The sequence below is a fragment of the Caretta caretta genome, chromosome 1, assembly GCF_965140235.1.
Source record: "Caretta caretta isolate rCarCar2 chromosome 1, rCarCar1.hap1, whole genome shotgun sequence".
NCBI lineage: Eukaryota > Metazoa > Chordata > Testudines > Cheloniidae > Caretta > Caretta caretta.
Window position 1 is genome coordinate 340,250,979 of NC_134206.1, and position 24,793 is coordinate 340,275,771.

Sequence of the window (24,793 nt, forward strand, 5' to 3'; positions counted from 1 at the left end):
TGCCCTCCTAATGTACCTCAGTGTGATTAGCCATCTAAGGGCAGCTGAACAAACATACCCAATCCATCTTGCTGCCAAGAATACCATCCAGTATATTCGTCAATGCCAATTGGCACAATTCCGGTCCAGTTGTTTGTTTGTTTGATTTTTGTTTTTTTAAAGGTTCGTACCCTGCCACTAGGAACTGAACTAAGACCATCAGCTTTTTTCCCACAGGACCAAACAGCCATTATAAACTGACAAATTTCACCAGCCAGATTACAGCCAGCAGCCAACCCGCTGCATCATCCAGGGCCATTCAGTGCAGTATAATGAAAGGCATGGTTTGCAGTAAACCCCCACATCTCTCCAGCTTACAATGCTTATTCGCATGTGGGTTTGGGATTTTTTGGTTCCTAGAGAAAAATAATTTAAAATCTCTCACATTTGCACCAACCTTTCTGCTACTAAATAAATAAAACAAAACACCAAGAACAATTTAGACTGAGAGAGTCAATGGGAGCTGAGTGCCACACCGCTTAGGTCCCTTGGAAAATTCCAGCCTTAGAGCTGAGCAAAAAGCATAGCTACACTGCATATTGAAGCATCAATTAATTACATCATAATCATACATCAATTACATCATTAATTTAGGTCCACACCAAACTATGATTAGAACAGAGATGGATAAATGACAAGTGATCTAGAGAATAATGTCATTATTGGCCATGAAGGACTTTATCTGAGCAATACCGCTGAAAACAAATGAATGGATCGGGATTGTACTGATAAAAATCATAACATTTTTATGATACTCACTGAAAAACACAGCACACTTATATTATCTGCTCTATAAATTGATTTTTTCATGCTTCTCTTGTCAAGCCATTGAACAAACTGACAGCAGCCGTGTTAGTCTGTATCCACAAAAAGAAAAGGCGTACTTGTAGCACCTTAGAGACTAACCAATTTATTTGAGCATAAGCTTTTGTGAGCTACAGCTCACTTCATCTGAGCTGTAGCTCAGGAAAGCTTATGCCCAAATAAATTGGTTAGTCTCTAAGGTGCCACAAGTACTCCTTTTCTTTGAACAAACTGAATAATTGCTTAAGGAACTATGATAGGGATGTAACCCATTTTTGTGATTTTTTTCCCCTCATATTAAAGTGTAGTGAGACTCAGGAAAGTAACTCTATCAAAAGAACATTGTGGTGTTCTGTTTCCTCACCATGATTTCAGGTATAACTGGTTCCATTTACAACTCTTAAGGTGAGTTCAGGAACCACTGGCACTGCAATTCAACCTGGGATCTGCAAGACCAGTTGTGTTCTGACTCAGACATAATCCCCAGCAACGCAGATCCTGCAATCAGAATGTACTGCGGCTGATGGGTTTTTTTAAAGATGCATGAGGCAGGGGGAAAAAATCCTGCTCGCTCCTCTGCGGATATATTGGTTCTGCAGAGTAAAGTGGAGCAAAACTTTGTATCGGTGAAGTCAGCAGATGTGACTCAAAGACACTCTGGACCTGATTCTCCACTGCTTTATATCTTGCATTGACATTTGCATCTTGCAAACTGGGCATAAAACACTGCTGTGGTGATTTGGTAGCAGTTTACATCCAATCTGCACAGTTGTAATGACAACACAAAAGACACAGAACAATGGAGAAAGACACCCTGAGTGTCTGAGTGCTATCTGTTGACTTCACTGATACAAACAAGTTCTATCCAACTTCTTGTCCACTGTAACCCCTAGGTCCTTTTCTGCAGAACTGCTGCTACATGGCTCTGGGAAGAAGGATAAAGGAGTTTGAGGTGCAAGTGGTGTTCTCATCCATCCTCCCCGTGGAAGGAAAAGGCCTGGGTAGAGACCGTCGAATCGTGGAAGTCAACAAATGGCTACGCAGGTGGTGTCGGAGAGAAGGCTTTGAATTCTTTGACCATGGGATGGTGTTCCAAGAAGGAGTGCTAGGCAGAGACGGGCTCCACCTAACGAAGAGAGGGAAGAGCATCTTCGCAAGCAGGCTGGCTAACCTAGTGAGGAGGGCTTTAAACTAGGTTCACCGGGGGAAGGAGACCAAAGCCCTGAGGTAAGTGGGGAAGTGGGATACCGGGAGGAGGCACAAGCAGGAGCGCGTGAGAGGGGAGGGCTCTTGCCTCATACTGAGAAAGAGGGGCGACCAGCAGGTTACCTCAAGTGCCTATATACAAATGCACGAAGCCTGGGAAACAAGCAGGGAGAACTGGAAGTCCTGGCACAGTCAAGGAATTATGATGTGATTGGAATAACAGAGACTTGGTGGGATAACTCACATGACTGGTTTCAGAGGAACAGCCGTGTTAGTCTGTATTCCCAAAAAGAAAAGGAGTACTTGTGGCACCTTAGAGACTAACCAATTTATTTGAGCATGAGCTTTCGTGAGCTGAAGTGAGCTGTAGCTCACGAAAGCTCATGCTCAAATAAATTGGTTAGTCTCTAAGGTGCCACAAGTACTCCTTTTCTTTTCACATGACTGGAGTACTGTCATGGATGGATATAAGCTGTTCAGGAAGGACAGGAAGGGCAGAAAAGGTGTGGGAGTTGCACTCTATGTAAGGGAGCAGTATGACTGCTCAGAGCTCAAGTATGAAACTGCAAAAAAACCTGAGAGTCTCTGGATTAAGTTTAGAATTATGAGCAACAAGGGTGATGTCGTGGTGGGAGTCTACTATAGACCACCAGACCAGGGTAAATATGGCAGGCGACCAGCTTGGCTTAACAGTGAAATCCTTGCTGCTCTTAAATACAAAAAAGAAGCTTACAAGAAGTGGAAGATTGGACAAATGACCAGGGATGAGTATAAAAATATTGCTTGGGCTTGCAGGAGTGAAATCAGGAAGGCCAAATCACACCTGGAGTTGCAGCTAGCAAGAGATGTTAAGAGTAACAAGAAGGGTTTCTTCAGGTATGTTAGCAACAAGAAGAAAGTCAAGGAAAGTGTGGGCCCATTACTGAATGAGGGAGGCAACCTCGTGACAGAGGATGTGGAAAAAGCTAATGTACTCAATGCTTTTTTTGCCTCTGTCTTCACAAACAAGGTCAGCTCCCAGACTACTGCACTGGGCAGCACAGCATGGGGAGAAGGTGATCAGCCCTCTGTGGAGAAAGAAGTGGTTCGGGACTATTTAGAAAAGCTGGACGAGCACAAGTCCATGGGGCCGGATGCGTTGCATCCAAGAGTGCTAAAGGAGTTGGCGGATGTGATTGCAGAGCCATTGGCCATTATCTTTGAAAACTCATGGTGATCAGGGGCGGTCCCAGATGACTGGAAAAAGGCTAATGTAGTGCCCATCTTTAAAAATGGGAAGAAGGAGGATCCTGGGAACTACAGGCCAGTCAGCCTCACCTCAGTCCCTGGAAAAATCATGGAGCAGGTCCTCAAGGAATCAATTCTGAAGCACTTAGAGGAGAGGAAAGTGATCAGGAACAGTCAGCATGGATTCACCAAGGGCAAGTCATGCCTGACTAATCTAATTGCCTTCTGTGACGAGATAACTGGCTCTGTGGATGAAGGGAAAGCAGCGGACGTGTTGTTCCTTGACTTTAGCAAAGCTTTTGACACGGTCTCCCACAGTATTCTTGCCAGCAAGTTAAAGAAGTATGGGCTGGATGAATGCACTATAAGGTGGATAGAAAGCTCGCTAGACTGTCGGGCTCAACGGGTAGTGATCAATGGCTCCATGTCTAGCTGGCAGCCGGTATCAAGTGGAGTGCCCCAGGGGTCGGTCCTGGGGCCGGTTTTGTTCAATATCTTCATAAATGATCTGGAGGATGGTGTGGATTGCACCCTCAGCAAGTTTGCAGATGACACTAAACTGGGAGGAGTGGTAGATATGCTGGAGGGGAGCGATAGGATACAGAGGGACCTAGACAAATTGGAGGATTGGACCAAAAGAAATCTGATGAGGTTCAACAAGGATAAGTGCAGGGTCCTGCACTTAGGACAGAAGAACCCAATGCACCACTACAGACTAGGGACCAAATGGCTAGGCAGCAGTTCTGCGGAAAAGGACCTAGGGGTGACAGTGGACGAGAAGCTGGATATGAGTCAGCAGTGTGCCCTCGTTGCCAAGAAGGCCAATGGCATTTTGGGATGTATAAGTAGGGGCACTGCCAGCAGATAGAGGGACATGATCATTCCCCTCTATTCGACATTGGTGAGGCCTCATCTGGAGTACTGTGTCCAGTCTTGGGCCCCATCAAGAAAGATGGATGAGAACACTACAAGAAGGATGTGGAAAAATTGGAACGAGTCCAGCGGAGGGCAACAAAAATGATTAGGGGTCTGGAACACATGATTTATGAGGAGAGGCTGAGGGAACTGGGGATGTTTAGTCTTCAGAAGAGAAGAATGAGGGGGGATTTGATAGCTGCTTTCAACTACCTGAAAGGGGGTTCCAAAGAGGATGGCTCTAGACTGTTCTCAATGGTAGCAGATGACAGAACAAGGAGTAATGGTCTCAAGTTGCAGTGGGGGAGATTTAGGTTGGATATTAGGAAAAACTTTTTCACTATGAGGATGGTGAAACACTGGAATGCATTACCTAGGGAGGTGGTGGAATCTCCTTCCTTAGAAGTTTTTAAGGTCAGGCTTGACAAAGCCCTGGCTGGGATGATTTAGTCGGGGATCAGTCCTGATTTGAGCAGGGAGTTGGACTAGATGACCTCTGAGGTCCCTTCCAACCCGGATATTCTATGATTCTGTGATTCTATGATACTCCTGTTCACGCTACTGAGCCGATACGTAATGAGCAGAACATATCTGGAATCAAAAATATAAACTGCTCCTTAAATGATATTTCTTCTAGTTATTCCCCTTGTCTTTCATGTTCTTGTTCTGCTATTTAGTATCATTTCCGGTAACAAAAATTAAGAAAATGTATCCCACAATCCCAAAGGCTGACTTTCTTTGTCCTCAGGACAATCAAGTTTGGTGGATAGTCAAGTCCTCCCACACTGCATCGCGAACAATGGGCTAGAGCAGTTTGGGAGGATGCTAGGAAGTTTGGGATATGGGTGATTGGACTCAGGCCTCATAATGCAGTCTAGATGCTGGAGCTCCAGGTTGGGACCAAGGGTTCAACAATTCCTAACCTGGGATTACAAATGAGTGTAGATGTGCAAGCCCTAGGTTAACAAACCCAGGGTTTGCAACTTGAGTTCTACTAACCCTAGGCTTACATTGCAGTGTAGACATACCCATAGGCCCAAACTGACCCCAAAGGAAGAACTCCACTCACAGCCCCCCAAACTGTGCAAACCCATGGAAAGTTGTGAATCCCGCTACCACACCCAGTTAAGTGATTCATGTGGAACAAAGAAAGGACCCAGAAAGCAATTATTCAATATACCAGAAGGGATGGCAAAAGAGGAAGAATCAGATGAAGAAAGAGGAGACTTCACCTCTCACCTACACTGGGGTCTCAAGTCATTTGAATGAACACCGGGCCACTTGTTGGTTCCTTTGTTCAAACTTACTCAACATTGTCATTCTCCCTCCTGTAATATTCTACACATTATATGGGAAACTTGCCAGGTGCATGAGGCAGCACGAATGCTCAAAATGAAGTCATAAGAAAGAAACTGGAGAGGAACTGGCCCAGTCTAGATACTTACATGCCTCCTTTCACTATCTGTCTTTCTTTTAACTCTTGAGAACGTTGTGCCCATACACTACAGCTGCTTTGTAACTTGCATGCATGGTATACTCCGCCAGACACCATATGAGTTAAAAGTCCCGGAAACACTACAAGAGTTACCACCAAAGAATAATGTCAGACATTAGAGCTGGGAAAGAACTGTTATATCATATTATCCACCTCCCCCTGAAGGATATAGCTTTCATATAGAGGATGCTTCACATATGGAACTGAGAATAAATGCTGCATATAGTTAACTTGATTTCCTATTCTTAGTCTAGCTGAAAAGGTTTTTCCCTTCAGCAGATGGAAAGATACAGTAATGCACCACAAAAACAGCATCATGAAGCCACTGCATATAGCAGAAGATGAACAGAAATTGGCTTGAGCTGCAAAATTTGAATCCAGAGGCAAATTTTAATCAATGTGTGGAGGTATTCACATGCTGAGTTTTGGTTTTGACCCATCATTAAAAACAACCAGCCAAATTCAGCTATGGTGTACATGGGCATGATTCCACTTGAATTTGACCCAGTATTCCCTTGAATTTGACATCACTACAGAAATATGAACTACGTAATAACACCACAACACATTTATGCAGCTTCTTTCATCCAAAGATCTCTGGATATTTTCCAGCACTGATTAATGAAGCCACACATGTAAGGTCAGTATCACAGAATCCATTTAACACACATGTACATAGAAAGTTGTCTCAGTTCACACATGGCAAAATCAGGAACAGAACTCAAAAATCATACTTTCCATTGTTCTGCCATAACCACTGGACCACATCAACAGCCACAAGAAGAGAAGAGTTGCTGTAGCATCACCCTATCCCCAAACTAGACATAGGCATGCGGGACTTGAGTCATAACATGAAACTTCAGGTGGTGTTTAGGTCCTCGGTGAAAAAAGGTTGAGAGCCACCAGGCCTAGCGTATGCATTCCACTGTCCACAGAAACTGTGCCTTATGGCAGAATGGCAACTTCATCATCTGGGATTTTATCTGCACGCTTTGTTTTGTTTTTTAAACTTAGCATTCCTATAGTACCGCGGTTCTTAACCAGGAGTCCACAGCCCCTAGGGTGGCTGTGAGCTGGTTTCAGGGCGCCACAGGGCCCCGAATCCTGGCATCCCCGCAAGGCTGAAACCGGGAACAGAGCCATGGGGCTGAAGCCGTGAGCCCCACGGGGTTGAAACTGGGAGTGGAGCCGCGGGGAGCCCTGAGCCCCAGCACTCCCCCAGGGCTAAAGCCCCGAGCCCCAGCACTCGCCCTGTCTAAAGCCCTGAGCCCCGGTGCCCCCATGGGGTGAAAGCCCTAAGCTCCCATGCCCTGCCTGGAGACTTGAGCCTTCCTCGCCCAGTGGCTGAAGTCCAGAGCCCTGAGTGCACACACACACACACACACATATATACCTGGTGGCCAAAGCTAGGAGCCCCAAGGCCTCCCACTGGTCCCTGGCGTTTTTTTTAGTATGTTGGTGGGGGGGAGGGCCTCTACTAAAGTTGCACAACACTCCTGTAAGGTAGGTCAGTATTATTATTCCCACTTCACAAACAAGGAGGGAAAAGCAGAGAGGCATTAAGGGCCAGATTTACAGTGGTATTTAGGCACCTAAAGACACAGATAGGCATCTAGTAGGACTTACAAAAAACAACTAAGCAGGTTACGTACTGATCTCCCATTGACTTTTGTACATCGGCAACCTAGGACATAGATGGGACTACAACCCAGACCTCTCAGTACTGTGCTTTAACCAATAGACCATCCTCGGTCTTTTGACTTTCCCCTATTGCAGATAATGCCACACGACTATGCTTACCTGTCATATTAATATATTTTCAGTTTTATTTCTGTTTATGATCTCTATTAATATGTGTCAGGGTTGCACCTGCTTGCTTGTCTGAGTAAGAATTATCTGAGCTGTCAGTAAAGAATATTAAAGTTGCTTGATTTTTTTTTTAAATGGGAAGTGACAGGACCAATTATAACAGTTCATTCAATGTCCTGGATTGTGAAGCTCTCTAAAGCCTTTTATCTAGCTCTATCTTTTAATAGGCTAGGATTTATGTCTATAACATCTCTCTGAACAACATGGTCTCATGGCTTCTGCTAAAAGTACACTGCATTATCCAGTGCAAATGTCAATTCTGCATTAGAAATACAAATATAACAATCCAAGTCTGATGTACTTTTGTTGGCCAGCTTCTGTTCTCGGTTACTTCAGTGTCAATCTGGAGCAACTACAGAAAACTGGAACAGCTGAAATCAATAAAATTACTCAAGATTTACATTGGTGTAAATGACAGCAGACAACTCTCTTTTTCCTTTCTACATCTCCTACTTAAAGTGATGCACGAAGAGTTTTCTATATATCTAGGTTCTTACATGGCCCTTATCACTCTAGTATCTGAGCACCTTGAACCTGTTTACCTTTGAGAAGTTTTCTGTTGAAACTTCAGCTCATTCCCGACTTCTTTTCTACATGTGAGCTGATTCTTACCTGGTAAAAAGCACAAGCCCTCCCCAAGTCAGTAAGGTGGGACATTAGCTTGGAAAAGAGACGACTATGGAAGCACATTATAGAGGTCTATAAAAGCATGAATGGTGTAGGGGAAGTGAATAAGGAAGCGTTAATTAACCCTTCATGTAACACAAGAACCAGGGGTCACCCAATGAAATTAATAGGCAGCAGGTTCAAAATAAGCACAAGAAAGTAACTTCTTCACATAACCCAGAATCAACCTTGGAACTCATTGCCAGGGGATGTTGTGGAGACCAAACTATAACTGGGTTCAAAAAAGAATTAGATAAGTTCATGGAGGATAGGTCTACCAATGGCTATCACCAAGATGGTCAGGGATGCAACCCCATACTCTGGATGTCCCTAAGCCTCTGACTTCCAGATGCTAGGACTGGATGACAAGGGATGGATCACTTGGTAATTGCCCTGTTCTGTTCATTCCTTTTGAAGCATCTGGCCTTGACCACTGTTGGAAGACAGGATACTGGCTTAGACGGACTGTTGGTCTGACCCGTATGGCCATTCTTATGTTCTTATTAGGTTTTCTCTCACCCTTTCAAACCTGTTATTTCCTTTATTATAATTTCTAGCCCAAGTAAACACAGATTAAAAAAAAAAAGAAACCTATTAGGGTGGGCCAAGGGGGTATAAATAGAAGTATAGGATTGAAATTAAATAAAAAGAATATTTACACTGATATCAGGACAAAATTCCTAATGGCAAGAGCAATTAGACAATGGAATAGTCTCCAGGGAAATGGTGGGGAAAAGACTAGATTGAGCAAAGCCCAGGAGGATGGAATTCTGTTGCGAATGATCCTGCACTGTCCATGTAGATAGACTAACTATTCTACTCCCTCTTTTCTTTCTATGATTCATCAATTCCACTTTATCTTTAAGCAGCTGGGTAATAAGAGTAAAAATAAAGTAGTGGCAATAGTGCATAGATAGTCCTTTATATGTTCAAAGTCTTTTACGAGTGTTAACTAATTAAAATTAATTAGATATACAGTCCCAGGTGGAAAGTTATATAAATATGTCTAGAAGAAGCTGGTGCTGACCCACCACCCACCTTCAAGAGACAGCACAGTCCAGTTTATAGGGGCACTGAACTAGGATTCAGGAAACCTGGGTTCTAGCCCTGATTTTGCTACTAAGATCTTGTGTGACCTTTGACTAACTCTGTTTCCCACCCTTTGTGTTACCTATAGACTGCAAACTCTTCTACATAGGGATTTTCTCTTACTATGTAATGTATAGACTACTATGTGACTAGTACAATGGAGCCCTGACCTGTGTTGAGGACTATTAATGAGTTCAAGGCCAGAAGGGACCACCAGATCACCACGTCTGACCTCCTGTACATCACAGGCCACCAACATCACCCAGCTCCCACAAACTAAACCCAACAACCAAAATTAGACCAAAGTATTACAGTTCACAGCTATATAAAGGTACTATAATACAAATAATAATTAGAGTGATGTTATCTTTACATTCCCCTCATCAGGGCCAAGACCCAAACATATACAATATGTTCAGTATTTGCTAGTCTCCCAAATCAAAAACAAACAAACAAAAAAACCCCAAGATCATTCTCAAATGTGGGTTGGTCACTGTGTTGTAGCATTTTGAACTACCAACGCTCCACCCTTTTCTGAGAACTCTTACATATCAAGCATCATAAATGTAAGCATATTTCTGGGTAGTAGAATAACATAGTTGGGCAGGCATTTTTAATGGGGTATTCTGTTAAACCATAGGGATATAACCATGTTTCTATAATATTCTAACACTTGAATAATGATACCTTGCACTAACAGAACAACCTTCATTTGAAGATCTTAGAAGGATGTGCAAGTCTGAATTCATTTTCACAACACTGCTGAAAAATATATTAGGGTCTGATGCTGCCCTCATAGAAACCTATGCCATAACTGCCATTGACTTCAGTGGTGCAAGCTCAAGCATTACAAACAGAGAAACCAAACTAACAGAGTTTAATAAAGACCAAGATGTGTAGATCCAGGTACCAAAACTCACAAACGATTTTCTCCAGAGGTACAGAGCACCCATAACTCCTATTAACGTTGGCTTGGATTTGTGAGTCCTCTGCATCTCTGATGATCACGCCACTGCTTCAGGTGCCCTCAGGTTTTGAGAGAGAGCAAGAGAACAGGGCAGGAATAGAACGCATAGAATATTAAAGGAGAGAGCAGGTTAACTGTCAATTCCAAGAGCCTCTGTTCAGGGCTCCTAATTACATTGCTACTGATGTTAACTCTTCGTGTTCATTTGCATTGTTAAAAAGAGTCTTTTCTTTTGTTCCTCCTGGAAAGTGTAATTAGACTGCAACTATATTGTTTAAATTGGAAATTTATGTGAAAATTAAAAGGGATTCCTTATGAGAACTTGATTTTTTTAATCCAAAATCACCTCTCCACATGCACTCTGCCTCCATCCTCTGAAAAAAAAAAAAAGGGGGGGGGGGAATGGTATTTTAGTTCTTCTCCCTGGTTACATAGGTTGTTTGTCCAAAGTAACCGTTCTTTCTAAATGTGATATCTGATACTACCAAGGAAAAGAGCAAGAGAAATCATTGATCTATTGCAATAGGAATGCCGAAGCTCTGGTCTCAGATGTTTTACAGTCAAATCAAATCCAAGAGTCTCATTATCTCAATAGGTTTTTCTCAGCACAGCTAGTGTTAAAAAAAAAAAAATTCGCTTTTCAATTCAGCCAAGAAATTTGAACAACAAAAATACATATTAGTTTAATTTAACCTATGCAAGTTGTTTGGTGATTAAATCTGGCATAAAACTCAATACAAAGATTTCAATGTGAAAACACCAGAAAAGGGCCTTGGAAAGTTCATTGCAAAATCTGTTTTTTATACTTTCCTTTTTTAAAAAAGAAAAAAAAAAGAGTGATTGACACATCTACAGAAAACTATAGGAACTGCTAAGCCAGACAACACACATCAGTAGTTAGATTAGCTAGATTTATGAGTCAGAATGATTTTTGAAAATGATGACAACAGAAATATTTTGATAGCTAGGCTATTTGATTTGTCATTAAGTAATATATTTGCAGCTACGAACATTATTATTATTATTGTTATTATTTATACTGCACTACTGATGTTCAAATCTATTTACAGACTGAAAAAGTGCCAGATCTCTGCCCCGAGGAACTCTTTCATTCCTCATCTGATTCATTAATCTGCTTCCTAATAATATCTTTTCAGTTCAACCTTGTTTTCATACTACTGGAAATGACTGGAAAATTAAGTCCTATTAAATAATCATGAGTGTAAACTGTGACTCACCAGTTAAGTGAATGCCATTACTGGCAATAAATTGAGAACCTTATTATAAGCTTTCATTATTATCATACAAACCAAAACAGTGCAACTTTATTTGGTATAAACTGTATCCTTTGATGCTTTACAGATGTAAATTAAAAATAATTCAAAACCATATTCGGCATGTAGCAACATGTAAATACACTGTGTAGGGAATAAAAGTATTTGAGGTGAGTAGCAGAGGGAGAAAAGAATTTTTTTTCCAGCTGATATTTGAAAAGAGGTGGATGGTGAAGGAGGCAGGCAGGCTGCTCCAGGTGGCAAGAGATGTAGAGAAGAAGGATTTCACACCAACAGCAATGAGATGGAGAGAGGAAGGATGGTCTTGTGGTTAAGGCACTAATGCAGGACTTGGGAAACCCAGGTTGAGTTCTATGCTCTACCACAGATTTCCTGTATAACCTTAGCCAAGTTAGGGCTTATCTACACTGAAAATGCTGCAGCTGTACCGTTGCACCGTTGTCGCGCGTCAGGGAAGATACTACCTATTCCAACCGGAGCAGTTCTCCCATCAGCGCAGGTACTCCACCTCCCCGCGAGGCAATAGCTAGGTCAACAGAATTCTCCCGTCAACGTAGTCCTGTCTACACCAGGGGTTGGGACTTTTCATACCCCTGAGCAATGTAGTTATACCAACCTCATTTCCTAGTATAGACCAGGCCTTTGTGTCTCTGGGACTGTTGCTGCACACCTCATATAGCCATTTATACCTGTGCGGAACACTACTGAAGAATGGCAGTATTTTATACTCACTTTGTTCTGGTGTACCAGGTGCCATGCTATGGTGAATTGCCGATCGATGAATTATTATTAATGATTTGCATTACAGTAGCACCCAGGAGCCCCACTCATGGCCCCGGAGCCTGTTGTGCTAGGCGCTGTACAAGCACAGAACAAAAAAGCCCCAAAGCGCTTACTATTAATCCATACGAATGCTGCATTGCTGCTCTAACCATCTCCTCCCCACCCCCACCCCCATTGTTTAGTGCGAATGACAGTACTTCTCTATGTCCCAGGGAAGTTGGGAGGATAAATACATGAATGGTTGAGAGGCGCTCAACAACTGCAGTGATGGAGGATATGGAAAGACAAACTGTGGAAAAAGAAAGGAGCGTGGTGCTAGATGAGGGGGAAGGCGCTGAGAGGGAAGTCGTGGAAGCTAACATTTGTAAAGTAAACTGGCGCATGACAGGGAACCGGTTTTGTATGTGAACTGGCTACCCCCCAACAATCTGCCTTTTTGCAGTTCTTTGATTAAACAATATTTTCAGACCTGCCCTGGATGTTTAGGAGGCTTAAGGCAACCTGACCTCTGTGGTACCTGGGCAGTAGTTTTGCTTGGTTTAGTGGACCAGTGACCACTTCAAAATCTGGTATCTGATGAAGCATCGTGGCTAGAAAGTAATGCTATAAATCACTTCAGCGCTGGAAAGAATTCCCTCTTTCAGCCAATGGACAGCAGTTTTTTTTCCTCTAGCCTTGTTGATTCACTAGTTATCAGACCTTAATTCTGATTACCATCTTGCCTTTTTTCCCCCTCCCATTTCAATGCCCTATTACCAAGGATAGTAATACTAGACCCAATGTTCTATACTATCTATGAGCCTAAAATCCACTTTGCAACTTGTAGAAACCCATCATTTCTAACTCTAGTAAATGCTGGTTTCTAAAGTCAGGCTGCAAGATAGCAATCAGAATGACCTGATTTTAAAAACATGAGTATCACCGTAAAAGTATTAGGAAGAATAAGTTATTGATCCTGGATCAATAAAACTGTGTCCATTAAAACTTCTCAGCAGTTTCACAACATGTAAAGAAATGTTAGTATTTGTACCTCAGCTTTGAGTCCTCCACCCAGAGAAGTTGTTGTATGTTCCATGCTGTTGTGACATCACAACCAACTCTTGTATCCAGGTGCTCCAATGGCAATGATCCATAGAGTTTAAGGCCAGAAGAGACCATTAAATCATCTAGTCTGACCTGTGGTATAACACAGGCCACAGAATTCCATCCAGTTATTCCTGTATTGAGCCCAAAAACTTGGGTTTGACTAAAAGCATGTGTTACAGAAGACATATTACACAGTCTTGATTTAAAGACTTCAAGAGATGGAGAGCCCACCACTTCCCGTCAAAGCTTGTTCCAATGGTTAATCACCATCAGTGTTTAAAAATAAAAAGGATGGGGGAGCTTATTTCCCATTTGAATTTGCCTGGCTTTAACTTCCAGCCATTGGTGCTTATTATGCTTTTCTCTGTTAGATTCAACAACCCTGCAGCACACTGTATTTTATCCATGTGAAGGTATGATACCTTGGTACCCATGTATGTCCTCTTAACACAATTAAGCAGAGAGAATATCGAACTGAGAAAAACAGATGATAAAACCCAATATTTTCTCCATTTAACTCCACTCGACAGTCATAACATGTGAACGGGGACTGCTTGTGATGTCAGCAGCAGAATGGAACTCTGTCAGTGAGCATGCCTGTTGTGTAGTGCCCCCTGCTGGCCAACATGGCTGTGCAGCATCCTGCCTCAATTTCCCTTTCACAGGTTCCCAGGAATAATCCAAAGAGGTGTATGTCCAATAACAAACCCCCTTTATTGGGGACTGGTTTATTAACATCAAATAAACCTAAAGTCAAACCCAGAGCAAACTCTCTCCCGCCTCTGCTGCCCCAGTCTCCTCCTGGGCACATCCCTCCTCCCGGAGGTCTCTCTGCCTACAACTGCAATCCTCTCTACCAGGCACAATTTCCCAGGCTCCGCTCAGTCTCTCCCCTTAGCTCACCTGGGCACATCCATTCCCAGGCCTGTAGTCTCATCCCTTTGTAGCCAGGGGGTTGCACTGCTTCTGGACTCTGAGCCACTAACTCTCTTCCCAAACTGCTTCCTTAAGGAACCCTTTCAGCAGCAGCTACAGCAACTACTCTCACTCTCCACCACCACCCCACACGCAGCATTGATTGAGGCACAGCATACGTGACATTGTGCATGTGTGCAAGAAAAGCCTTTAGTCTGTATGTGAGAGACAGAGAAGGAGTGTGAGAGGAGAGTGCTTATGGGACAGTCTTTGAGTGAATGTGTGACAGAGTGCGAATGAGTGTGGGAGGGGAGTGAAAAGTAATGTCACAGTGAGTGTCTGAATACGAAAGGAAGAGTGAGGACACAGGACTTGTACAGATAGGCCCTCAGACAGTGCCACCTCTAGGTTCCTTCTACACTGCACTTTACAACCAGGTTGGGACCCAGTTACAGTTCACTTGTGGCCATGCACAACAACGGTGTTATTATAACATAGTTTGGGATTGTCTGTGCAAATAGGGCCATATCTCTTTAATACCAAATTAAGGGAATCGCATTCCACCCCACCTTTTCAGAACAAGAGGAACAGCCCCATAACATAGATATAATAGAGTTTGCTCCCTTCTAAACATGCAAAATGATGGCCCCAACAGAGCTATAACTGTAATGTAAACAGAGCCTAAATTCTACAATGATAGATGCTTTAGAAATGCAGGATTAGATCAAACAGACCAGCTGACCAACCTAAGGCTTTCTCCCCTTCCCAACCTCTGTTCATTCCCTCTGGGGCACTGGGCATTGGCAACTGTCGGAAGACAAGATACTGGGCTATACGGACCTTCGGTCTGACCCATTATGGCCACTCTTATGTTCTTAACCTAATGCATAGATAGCATTCTGCATCTCATGATCTCTTGGAATGTCACATTATCAGCTTTAAAAATGACACTGACCTGGCTTTAAAATTTCAGGGGGTTACAGAGAGAATGGTATTTAAATGATTATCTATTTTCTTAACAGGTTCCATTGCTATTGTGAAACTTTACATCTCCCAGTGGCAAGTCGAGGCAGTTTTCCACCTGTCCACGTAGGTGAATTGATTGTCTAGAGCTACAACAGGTGAATTTTTTGAACTTTGTAAAGATAAACAGTGGGACAGCTCCTCAGCTAGTGTAAATTGATGTAACTGTACTGACTTTAATGCAGCCATGACGATGTCCATCAGCTGCGGAACTGGGCCAGTATTTATCACTATGTTTTTGTTTGGTTTTAGGGGAAATATATTTCCTTCTGCATTGACCTTCCTCTTTAACTGGACTTTTAGTTATTTGTCCCAACACAATATTCAGGAGTGAACACATGCAACTTCAAAAATGGGGATAAAGGGAGCAACAAAGGCACTACCAAACTTACCTACATAGAGTCTGGTTCACCACCATCTTATTCTATTTTTACACCACTGGATGGGGTGAAACTGGAGTAACACATGGATAAATCAGGACCATAATTTCCAGTGCAAAGTGATGTCAATACAAAACAAAAGAACCCAATTCCTGAAGTCAATGGGAATTTTGCCTGAGTAAGGACCACAGGACTGGGCTCCAAGAGATATTTTTCAAAAGTATTCTCTCACTCTTGCTTTCCTTCCTTCCCATGTCTTCATCTTCTCACTTCTCCTTTTTGAGCATTTCCGCTTTGGTATTTCTTTTCTGCCCTCTTCATCTCCATTTCTGTCTCCTTCCCCTTTTTTCTTCTCTGTTTACATCTCTCTCTCACACACCTCACTTTTTTATCTCTGTCTCTTTATGTCTGTCTCTCTTATGTCCTTTCCTGGTTGCCTCTTTTTCATACTTTCAGGGTTGCCAAGGAGCAGAGATTTACTGGGATTTTGCTGTTGAATAGAAGCTTTTCCCCTGTAGTCCAAGCCCTAGTGTGAAATTGACCAGGGCTATGTTTATGACCCTAGTCAATTTCATGCTGCTACCAGCACCTGGGGAAGTATGATCTAAGCCAGTTTCATACTACAGCCAACTCCTTAAGAAAACACCACTGCACAAGAGCATTCACTGAAGGCAAATGACCAAGACTTCAGCATTCTAACAGGAGGCAGTTCCCTATGTGTCCCTGCTACTGTATTATATCTGAAAAACAGTTTTTCTTTCACTTTCTGTCCTGATTTGGGGGTTCTGTGCTTTCCTTACCACAGCTGATTTCATCACAGCCACCTAGAGAGATGCTGAGAACACAGAAAAAGGGCTGCTCTTGTGTTATAGGTGCTTTTAGCCCTTTGACATTTTTAGATAAAAGGTGAAAGAGAAGTACAAAATATATGCACCTTCATCTAGGACCTTTCATCTGAGGGCTGCAAAGTTTTTCAGCTCTGAGGCAGATAAGTATTATTCTACACATTTTACAGATGGGGAAACTGAGTCAAGGAAATTAAGGTCCCATCTACACTATGAAAATCTATTATATTGTGGGATTGGCTTACATATGTCATTTCCAACATGGTTCAGCATTATATTGTAGAAGGGACCAAACCAGACTTCAGCTTTGTTTGTAAATCATGTTATAAAGAACTCGATCACTTGACCCTCATAGCCTGAGATAACTCCCGATTAAAACACTGAGAGCCTGTCCACAGACTTTAATGGGAGGGCCTTTGGGGCCTTGGACCCAGACCCTCAAAGTTATTTACGTTCCAACCTTCCACTGATTTTAATGGAAATTAGGAGCCTTGCCTAAATACCTTTGAGGATCTGGGCTTTGTGAGTTGCACAGCAAATGGCCTAATTTGTCAGAAGATATGAGCACTGACAAGTCCCATTTAAGTCAATGAAATTGGCAGGTGCTCGGCACCTTTGAAGATCTGTGGCAGAAACAAAATTAGAACTCAGATTTCCTGACTAATATGCCTGCACACTGCTACTAGGGCATGCTCTCTCCGGGAGTGGTAAAGGAACTGATTCACATATATTGGGTTTTAAATGTAAAAATATTTATAATTGTCATAAAAGGGCCAGTCCTACTTTACTTATGCCAGCTCCCTTTGACTTTGATCTGGCTTCCATAATATGTTAATTATTTCTAATTTAATTTGCCTTTTTTTGTGTGCAAAACTTTGCAGTTTGACTATTAAACTAAGTCACATCTAAAAACTTCGTTGCTTACAACTGTAGTTAAATAGAGTCCTATAACCAGAGCTTGCAAATTCTGACATTAACAAATAATCTTTAAGGGCACAAACTACTCAGTGGCTACATTTAATGAATTTCAATGGCAACAGTCACACCAGTATATTTGAACCATTGGATAAAATGCACATAGCCACCTTGGAGCTCTAACGTGCTTCCACTGATTTCAATGGAGACAGGATCGATCTGTCCCCAGACGTAGGCAGTCTTCGGTGGCACAACTCAAACAATGTGGAGAACTTCACAGACAATCTTCTGTGGTGACAGAGGTTTATAAGTAGGCTTGGAAGGATTCAATTTTTAATAAGTAGATGTCAGTAAATGTTGATTTCATCATACACACAAACCTACAAAAATATTTCCATTGATAATCGAAATTTACAAACAGGCAAAGACAATGTATTAGAATTTGATTTAAATTTACTTCGTACACTTTGACATGTCATGTTGACAATTTGTGTTTTAATGGTTATAAAACTTTAATTTTTTAATCTCAGCATTAAATAACAATTATCTGTCACTCCTATTGTCTGACCCTCCCATAATTTCCTACAACTATGAAAATTTAATTAGATGAAAATAAAAAATGCTTTAAAATAAATATTGATATTATCCATCAAAAAAAATTAAAATTGAATTATGCCAAGCCTATTTATAGTGAAAACCAGAGGGAACAGACTTGCAGCTTTAATTAATCTCTTCATGTTATGATTTTACTTTTTCCAACACCCTTTGGTGCAGGCAAAGAATTACATACCTATGATGACAAGTAAGGACATGTTTCTTATTACACCAAATGTTGTCAGTACAAGAACTAGACAAAGAGAATGAGAATAAACTAAAATAATAACATTTAGCACTTATACTGCATTTTGCATCTTGAAAGAGCTGTAAAACATTAGTTTGATTAACTAAACTATGCATTGTACTAAATATTACAATGTCTACTTATTATAATCCAGACGCATGACCTAGTTCAACATTAAATGTCTAGTCTGATCCTTACTCACAGTTTGTTCACAAGGAAACAAACCAGTGAGTTGGTGAACCAAAAATATACTAATGTTTACAGAGAGCCCTCCCTTGGAAGCAGAAAGAAATTGAAATACTATGTTAGACTAGTCTAACTGTATTTTGTAAGTGGCATATACAGTGCTCAGTATGTAAAGTACAACTTAGAATTAATATCACTTATAGTCATCCTAAAGTTGCGTGTAAAGCTTCTCAAAATACAGCTGCCAGGGACACGCAGAACGTGACCGAGCCAGATGCTCTAGAAGCCTACAGTCAACAAATACAAGCAGTCCATATGCTAACCTCTCCTAGAACTCACAGCCATCCACATTTATAATGTCTTTTAAACAAACTTTTTTTAAACAAATACACACGCCTCCTTGCTGAAGTGAAAAGTATTTTACTACATCCTGTTCCCTTTTTTTTAACCATCTGTACACGTTTATTCTGAACCTTCAAAAAGTCTAACATTTTACTAATCTTTATGAACAGACACCAAATAAAACAAAACAGTGAAAGAAGCAACAGTTAAACTATGGTAATGTACCAGATGAAACACATCCAACCCACTCTTATTATTTCTGATATTTTTTCTACGAAGAGACTGCCATCAGCTTTAGCAGAAAGCATGAAAGTCAGACTCATTGTCCCATCAAGATAGCACTCTCTCTCTCTTTCTCAGCCTATGTATATTTTAAATTACACTTCTATTATTATTTTTGATAAAAACAAACATACTAGTCTGAATACTGAGGTTAGTGACCAGGGAGTCAGTTGGGGGGGGGTCAATATTAGATATACACCCATTTTCTCTGCATACAAATATATTGTTATTTCTATTACCGATTCAACGTCGTTCCACACACAATGGGGGGAAAAAAAGAGTGAGATACAGTATTTTATAAGCAGGGCTGTCTTTTGGATGCTTTCGTGCCCACCAAAGTGCTGGATAGAATAGCGCACACACGCACATGCACTCACGGTAACACAAACCAAACACACTCACGCACTTACTAAAACGCATATAGCCACCAATATATGCATACATAGTCTTATATACATACTAACACATATCAAGACATACACCAGCACACACACACTAATTCTAACACATTTTCAAACATATATGAAACACCACACACACGAAAATGACACAATCCCAAATCAGCAAGCCTTCAGATGCATACAAACACACCCATACATCCCCAATCCACACAAACACAAACCTTCTCAAACACACATTCATGAGACAAACACAAACCCACGCACTCAAATGCCTACAAACACACCACCATACACAGCGCCCACCTCCTCGACACACACAAAGACACACTCACGAGACAAGAAACAAGACACGCCAACACCCATGCATCCCAGACACACACACACACACCGACACACACGCAGCAAGAGACACGCTTTGGCTCGTCCACACAGTCGCACCCCACCAAACACACCCTCGGGTGCAAGCTGGCACACGGGCACCAGGGACACACAGTCTCAGACAAATACACACACACACCCCCCATCTGCGTCTAACTCACACACGCAAGCCTGATGGGGATGGATGGGCAGCAGCCAGCCCGCCCGGCCCCGCCAGCTGAGCGGGACGGTGGGTCCGGCTCCCACCCTCCCCCAGCAGCAGGAGGCAACCCGGCCGCGCCGGCACTCACGTTCCCAGGGTCTCCTTGAACTCGAAGATCTTCTTGATGTCCTCGGCTTGCTTCTTCCAGGAGGCGCTGCCCTCCCCGTTCTCCCGGGCCATGGCAGCGGCGGCGCAGCTCTCCCGCCCGGGCAGGAGCCGGGGATGCGGAGCCCAGCGCAGGCGGGCGGGCAGCCGGCGGCACGGGCAGCTTTTGCTTTCTCTTGCGCTGCCGCTTCCTCTTCCCACCCGCTCTCCGCGCTGCCGCGCTGCCGCTCAGACTTCCTGCTCGCGGCGGCGGCGGCTGGGGTTTCCGCCTGGCTCCAGCAGCAGACCCAGCTTCCCTCCTCCGCTCCCGCGCCTGGCTTCTTCCTTCCCTTCTCTCTGCCTGCCCCCCCCCCCCTCTTATTTCTTCCTCCTCTCTTTCTTCCCCCCTCCCTTTCCCGGTGCCCTCCCTCTCTTCCCCTCTCCCTTGCCGCTTGTCCCTGTCCTTGCCTCTCTTCCCGGCTCTCCTTCCCCCTCTCTCACCGAGTGGGGCTGCCGCCTGCCGGGGGGATTTCCTTGTCGGGTTTTATTCCCCCCCCCCCCCCCCGCCGGGGTTTCCAGCCGAACTCAGCTGCAGGGAGCAGAGCGCGCTTGGACGCCGCTGCTCGAGTTACTTTTGCTGCCCCCCCACCCGCGCCCCCAGCAAAGTCCAGAGTCGTTTTCTCTCTCCGAGACTGCGCCCGCCCGGGTTAGTTTTCTTGCAGGAGACTAAAGAGGGGAGGGGGGGGAGGGTTTAGTGCGCGCCAAGCGAGCCGAGCTAGTGCGCGAGAGCCACGGAGCGCGCCCGGGTCCCCCGGCGGCCCCCCCCCCCTTGTCTGAGGCTGCCCCCGCCGCTGCTGGCACCGGCACCGTGGCTGTGGTGGCTGGTTGTTATGGCAATGGGAGGCGGAGGGGGAAACAGCCCCCCCCCCCGCTGTCCCACTGTGCCGCCCCCCCACCCGACTCTCCCGCTGCCGCGCCGCCTGTCAGTGCCCCTCCTGACTGACTGACTGACTGGCGATAATTCGCATTGCACCAAAACACGCGCACGTCAAACACCCCCCCACCCCCAGTCCCGGGCCCCGGTCCACACAGAGCCCCCGCCAGCCCGGAGCGGCGGGGGCCGCCTCCCTCTGTCTGCACGGCTCGCGCGGGAGCCCCGCGCCCTGCAGGGGAGAGCCGCCCGCCTAGCTCTGCCCCCCGCCCCGCGGCCGCTGGCGGGCGCAGGGGTGAGTGCAGCAAGGGCAGGGATGCGACAGGGACGCTGCAGAGGGCCGGCGAAGCGGGCCTGGGAGGGGTGGTGAGCGGGGGCGGGCGGGGGGTCCAGCGCTGGATTTGACTGAACGTGCAAGGAGTTTTCCGCCGCCCGCTGCAGGCTGTGCTGGAGCTGCCCGAGCCCCGCGCCCACACCCCACTTTTCTGAGTGGCCCAAGGCCTCTTTGCTAAGGGACTGTCAAACAAGGGGGCCAGATGGACACCTGTCCACTGGAAACTGGGCGGCTATCGGTCTTTGCATTGCTGTAGTGCCCAGGTTGGGGGGCAGGGTGGGGCAGGGTGCATTGTAGGAGCACGGCAGGAAAAAAAACAAAAAACCATGGCCCAAAGCACTTCCAGTCTAAATAGACAAGAGAGACAAAAGCAGGGTGATTATCCCCATTTTACAGATGAGAAACTGAGGCACATTATTGACTTACCCAAGGTCACACAATAAATCTAATCTCCTGAATCTCAGTCCAGTGCCTTAGCAGCAAAATCATTTTTCTGCTCTAAAACTCAACCCCCCTGAGTGTCTTTACATAGGCCACGAAACAACCTTCAACTCAAGGGAGGCATTGGTGGCAGGCACTAGGATAGATCATGCAGGTGACAGTCAGGAGACATAGATTCGAGATTCATATCTTCCACTGGCTTAGTGAGAAACCAGGTTCAAATAGTTAACTTCTCTGTGACTCAGTTTCCCCACTAGTAAGATGGAAGTAAATAGGCCAGTGTTTTCAAAAGCGGGTGCCTAAAATGTGACACCTAAATCAGTGACCTCACTTTCAGAGGCGTCTAGTAGCTGGGGATAGTCCTCTTGCCTCTGTGGGCTTTGGATCAGGCCTAAAATCTGGCTCCTAATTTAGGAACCTAAATTTGGATTTAAGTGTCTAACTTCAGGCACCCGATCTTAAAAATCTGACCAACAATGCTTACCCACATTAAAAAGGCATGTTGATATTTTCACATGAAAAGCACTATGTAAGTGAAAAATATTACTACAGCAATTACTACAATAATGCTACTAATTAGATGCAAAGTATTATTAATCATGACAGACAAAGGCTGGATTTCAACCAGCAATTTAGGGGTAAAAGTCTCTGTAGCCCATATTGCCAATCCCATGAGCTATCCAGTCCCCCTTAAAATGCAGTAAATTAATAAAGAATACCTGCCTCATGTAATACTACCCTTATCCTCTACCCTCCACTAACCACATGTATGATACTTGCCTTTTTTAATATAGTAAGTGACAAAGTTCACTCTCAAAGCGGAAAATAGTAAGGGGGTAAAGTTCAAAATGCTGTGAGATTCTTTAACGTGTAAAGTTTCTTATAATCTTAATTTCAAGATTAGAAAATAATGTCAATAACTGACAAATATCAACAGTGAAATAACACCAGGATTGTGGGGTTCAGCAGTGGATTCGTTTGGGTCAGAACTGAGATGCACCTCATAATGAGGGCCAACAATGAGAGGTAACAAGGAGGCCGGTGGCACCTTAAAGACTAACAGATTTATTTGAGTATAAGCTTTCTTGGGTAAATACCCCACTTCTTCAGATGCCTGGAAGAAGTGGGGTTTTACCCACAAAATCTTATGCTCAAATAAATCTGTTAGTCTTTAAGGTGCCACCAGACTCCTTGTTGTTTTTGTGGATACAGACTAACACGGCTACCCCCTGATACTTGACACCAATGAGAGGTAGTATACTAACAGTGATTTCAAATTATATCAATCTAAATTACAGTCTCACAACACAATATGGTAATAAACTGGCTCGTTTGCATGTGTAATACTGCCCTCTACTGGATGGAATAAGATCTGCTTAACTGTGTGTCATAGGCCTTACAGTATTAAAAGTTCTCCTTTCGCTCAAGGGGTAAGGATTTGGTAGTTCTTATGTTCATATCATCATCATAAGAATCATAGAGTCATAGAATCATAGGAATTATTATGGTCATCTAGTCTGACCTCCTGCACAACACAGGCTAAAGAATCTCACCAATAAAATCTGCCTCAAGTTTATAACTTCTCTTTGAGGACTAGCATAACATAAGCTTCCATCACTATTATTTATGACAGGTTTCAGAGTAACAGCCATGTTAGTCTGTATTCGCAAAAAGAAAAGGAGTACTTGTGGCACCTTAGAGACTAACAAATTTATTTGAGCATAAGCTTTCGTGAGCTACAGCTCACTTCATCGGATTTATTTATGATGTCCCTTTGTTGCACATCACGTTCTACATTTGCGTATGAGCAGGCTAAGAGATTTTTCATACATCTCTATGCCTAGGCAATGCAACAGACACTCACGCTACCTACAATTTTAGCTAGTATTGTGCATGCTGCAATTTCTAGGCACCAAAACCATGTGAGTAGAAAGCAGGATGTCAGCCTATAACTCCAAGTTTTCTTTTGGCAATTTAACTCACACTCTTATCATACTAATATAATATACTTTTTTGTGCGCGAATATAACGCATATTTGAAATAACGAGGAAGGTAGGAATCCTCAGTATCCTTTACGATTTTAAGTACATCAGACACTCCCATAAGCTAAGGATCATCAACACAATAGACCATATCAGCTCTTTCACAGTCATAATAGTCTATCATGTTATGATATGTGATATCATATCACAGAGAGACTGTAATACTATTTGATTGACATGATCCAGGAGAGCTATTGTATATTTTAAAAAATGAAAAATCTTACATGAAACCCTTCCCCTAAGGTGAAAGTATATAACAATACATGCTGGGATAGAACGGCTATATATAACTATATTACCTGTAATTATACACAAAAAGTACATTAAAATAACTTTATTAAGGTTGCAAAAGCAAGCACTCAAATGTTAAGAAATACCAAAATTAAGGTTGCCTATTTTTATTGCACAACTGCCTATAATAGATATTAGGATATGGAGTCTTAATGGTTTATTTGGTCATCCTAAATGAGTGCCAATAAAACCTGTAAACCACACCACACTATCAAGCATTCTCTAGGTACAACCTTACAGGGAAAAAAACTGGATTTGGGTTGGGGTTTTTTGGTAAATGTTTTAGAGAGTTTTTCTTCGATTTTTATTTGGACAGGTGTGTGTAGCATTTTAAAGATGCACTTTTCTAAACTGGTTCAGAGTCCTCAGATGGGACCCCTTAACTTGCATCCTCCCATCCGCATCCCCATCCCTATCCCCATCTTTTAAGTCCCAAGTTGCCTACCACCCCAAATTGTATTTTTATTCCATTTTGACAGGTTAAAATGATCTACGTCCTTACTGCATCTTAAATCAGT

General features: G+C 43.3%; 1 protein-coding gene across 2 annotated transcripts in view; it reads right to left on the reverse strand.

The window, feature by feature from the left end:
* The window catches only part of CAMK1D (calcium/calmodulin dependent protein kinase ID), a 366,122-nt gene extending 345,526 nt beyond the window's left edge, over positions 1-20,596 (reverse strand). For both annotated transcript variants that reach the window (XM_048836583.2, XM_048836584.2), the window contains exon 1: positions 20,240-20,596. In XM_048836583.2, the coding sequence (XP_048692540.1) occupies positions 20,240-20,331 (92 nt within the window). In that variant the 5' untranslated portion in view covers positions 20,332-20,596. The remainder of the gene's footprint in view (positions 1-20,239) is intronic.
* Positions 20,597-24,793: the final 4,197 nt, after the last annotated feature.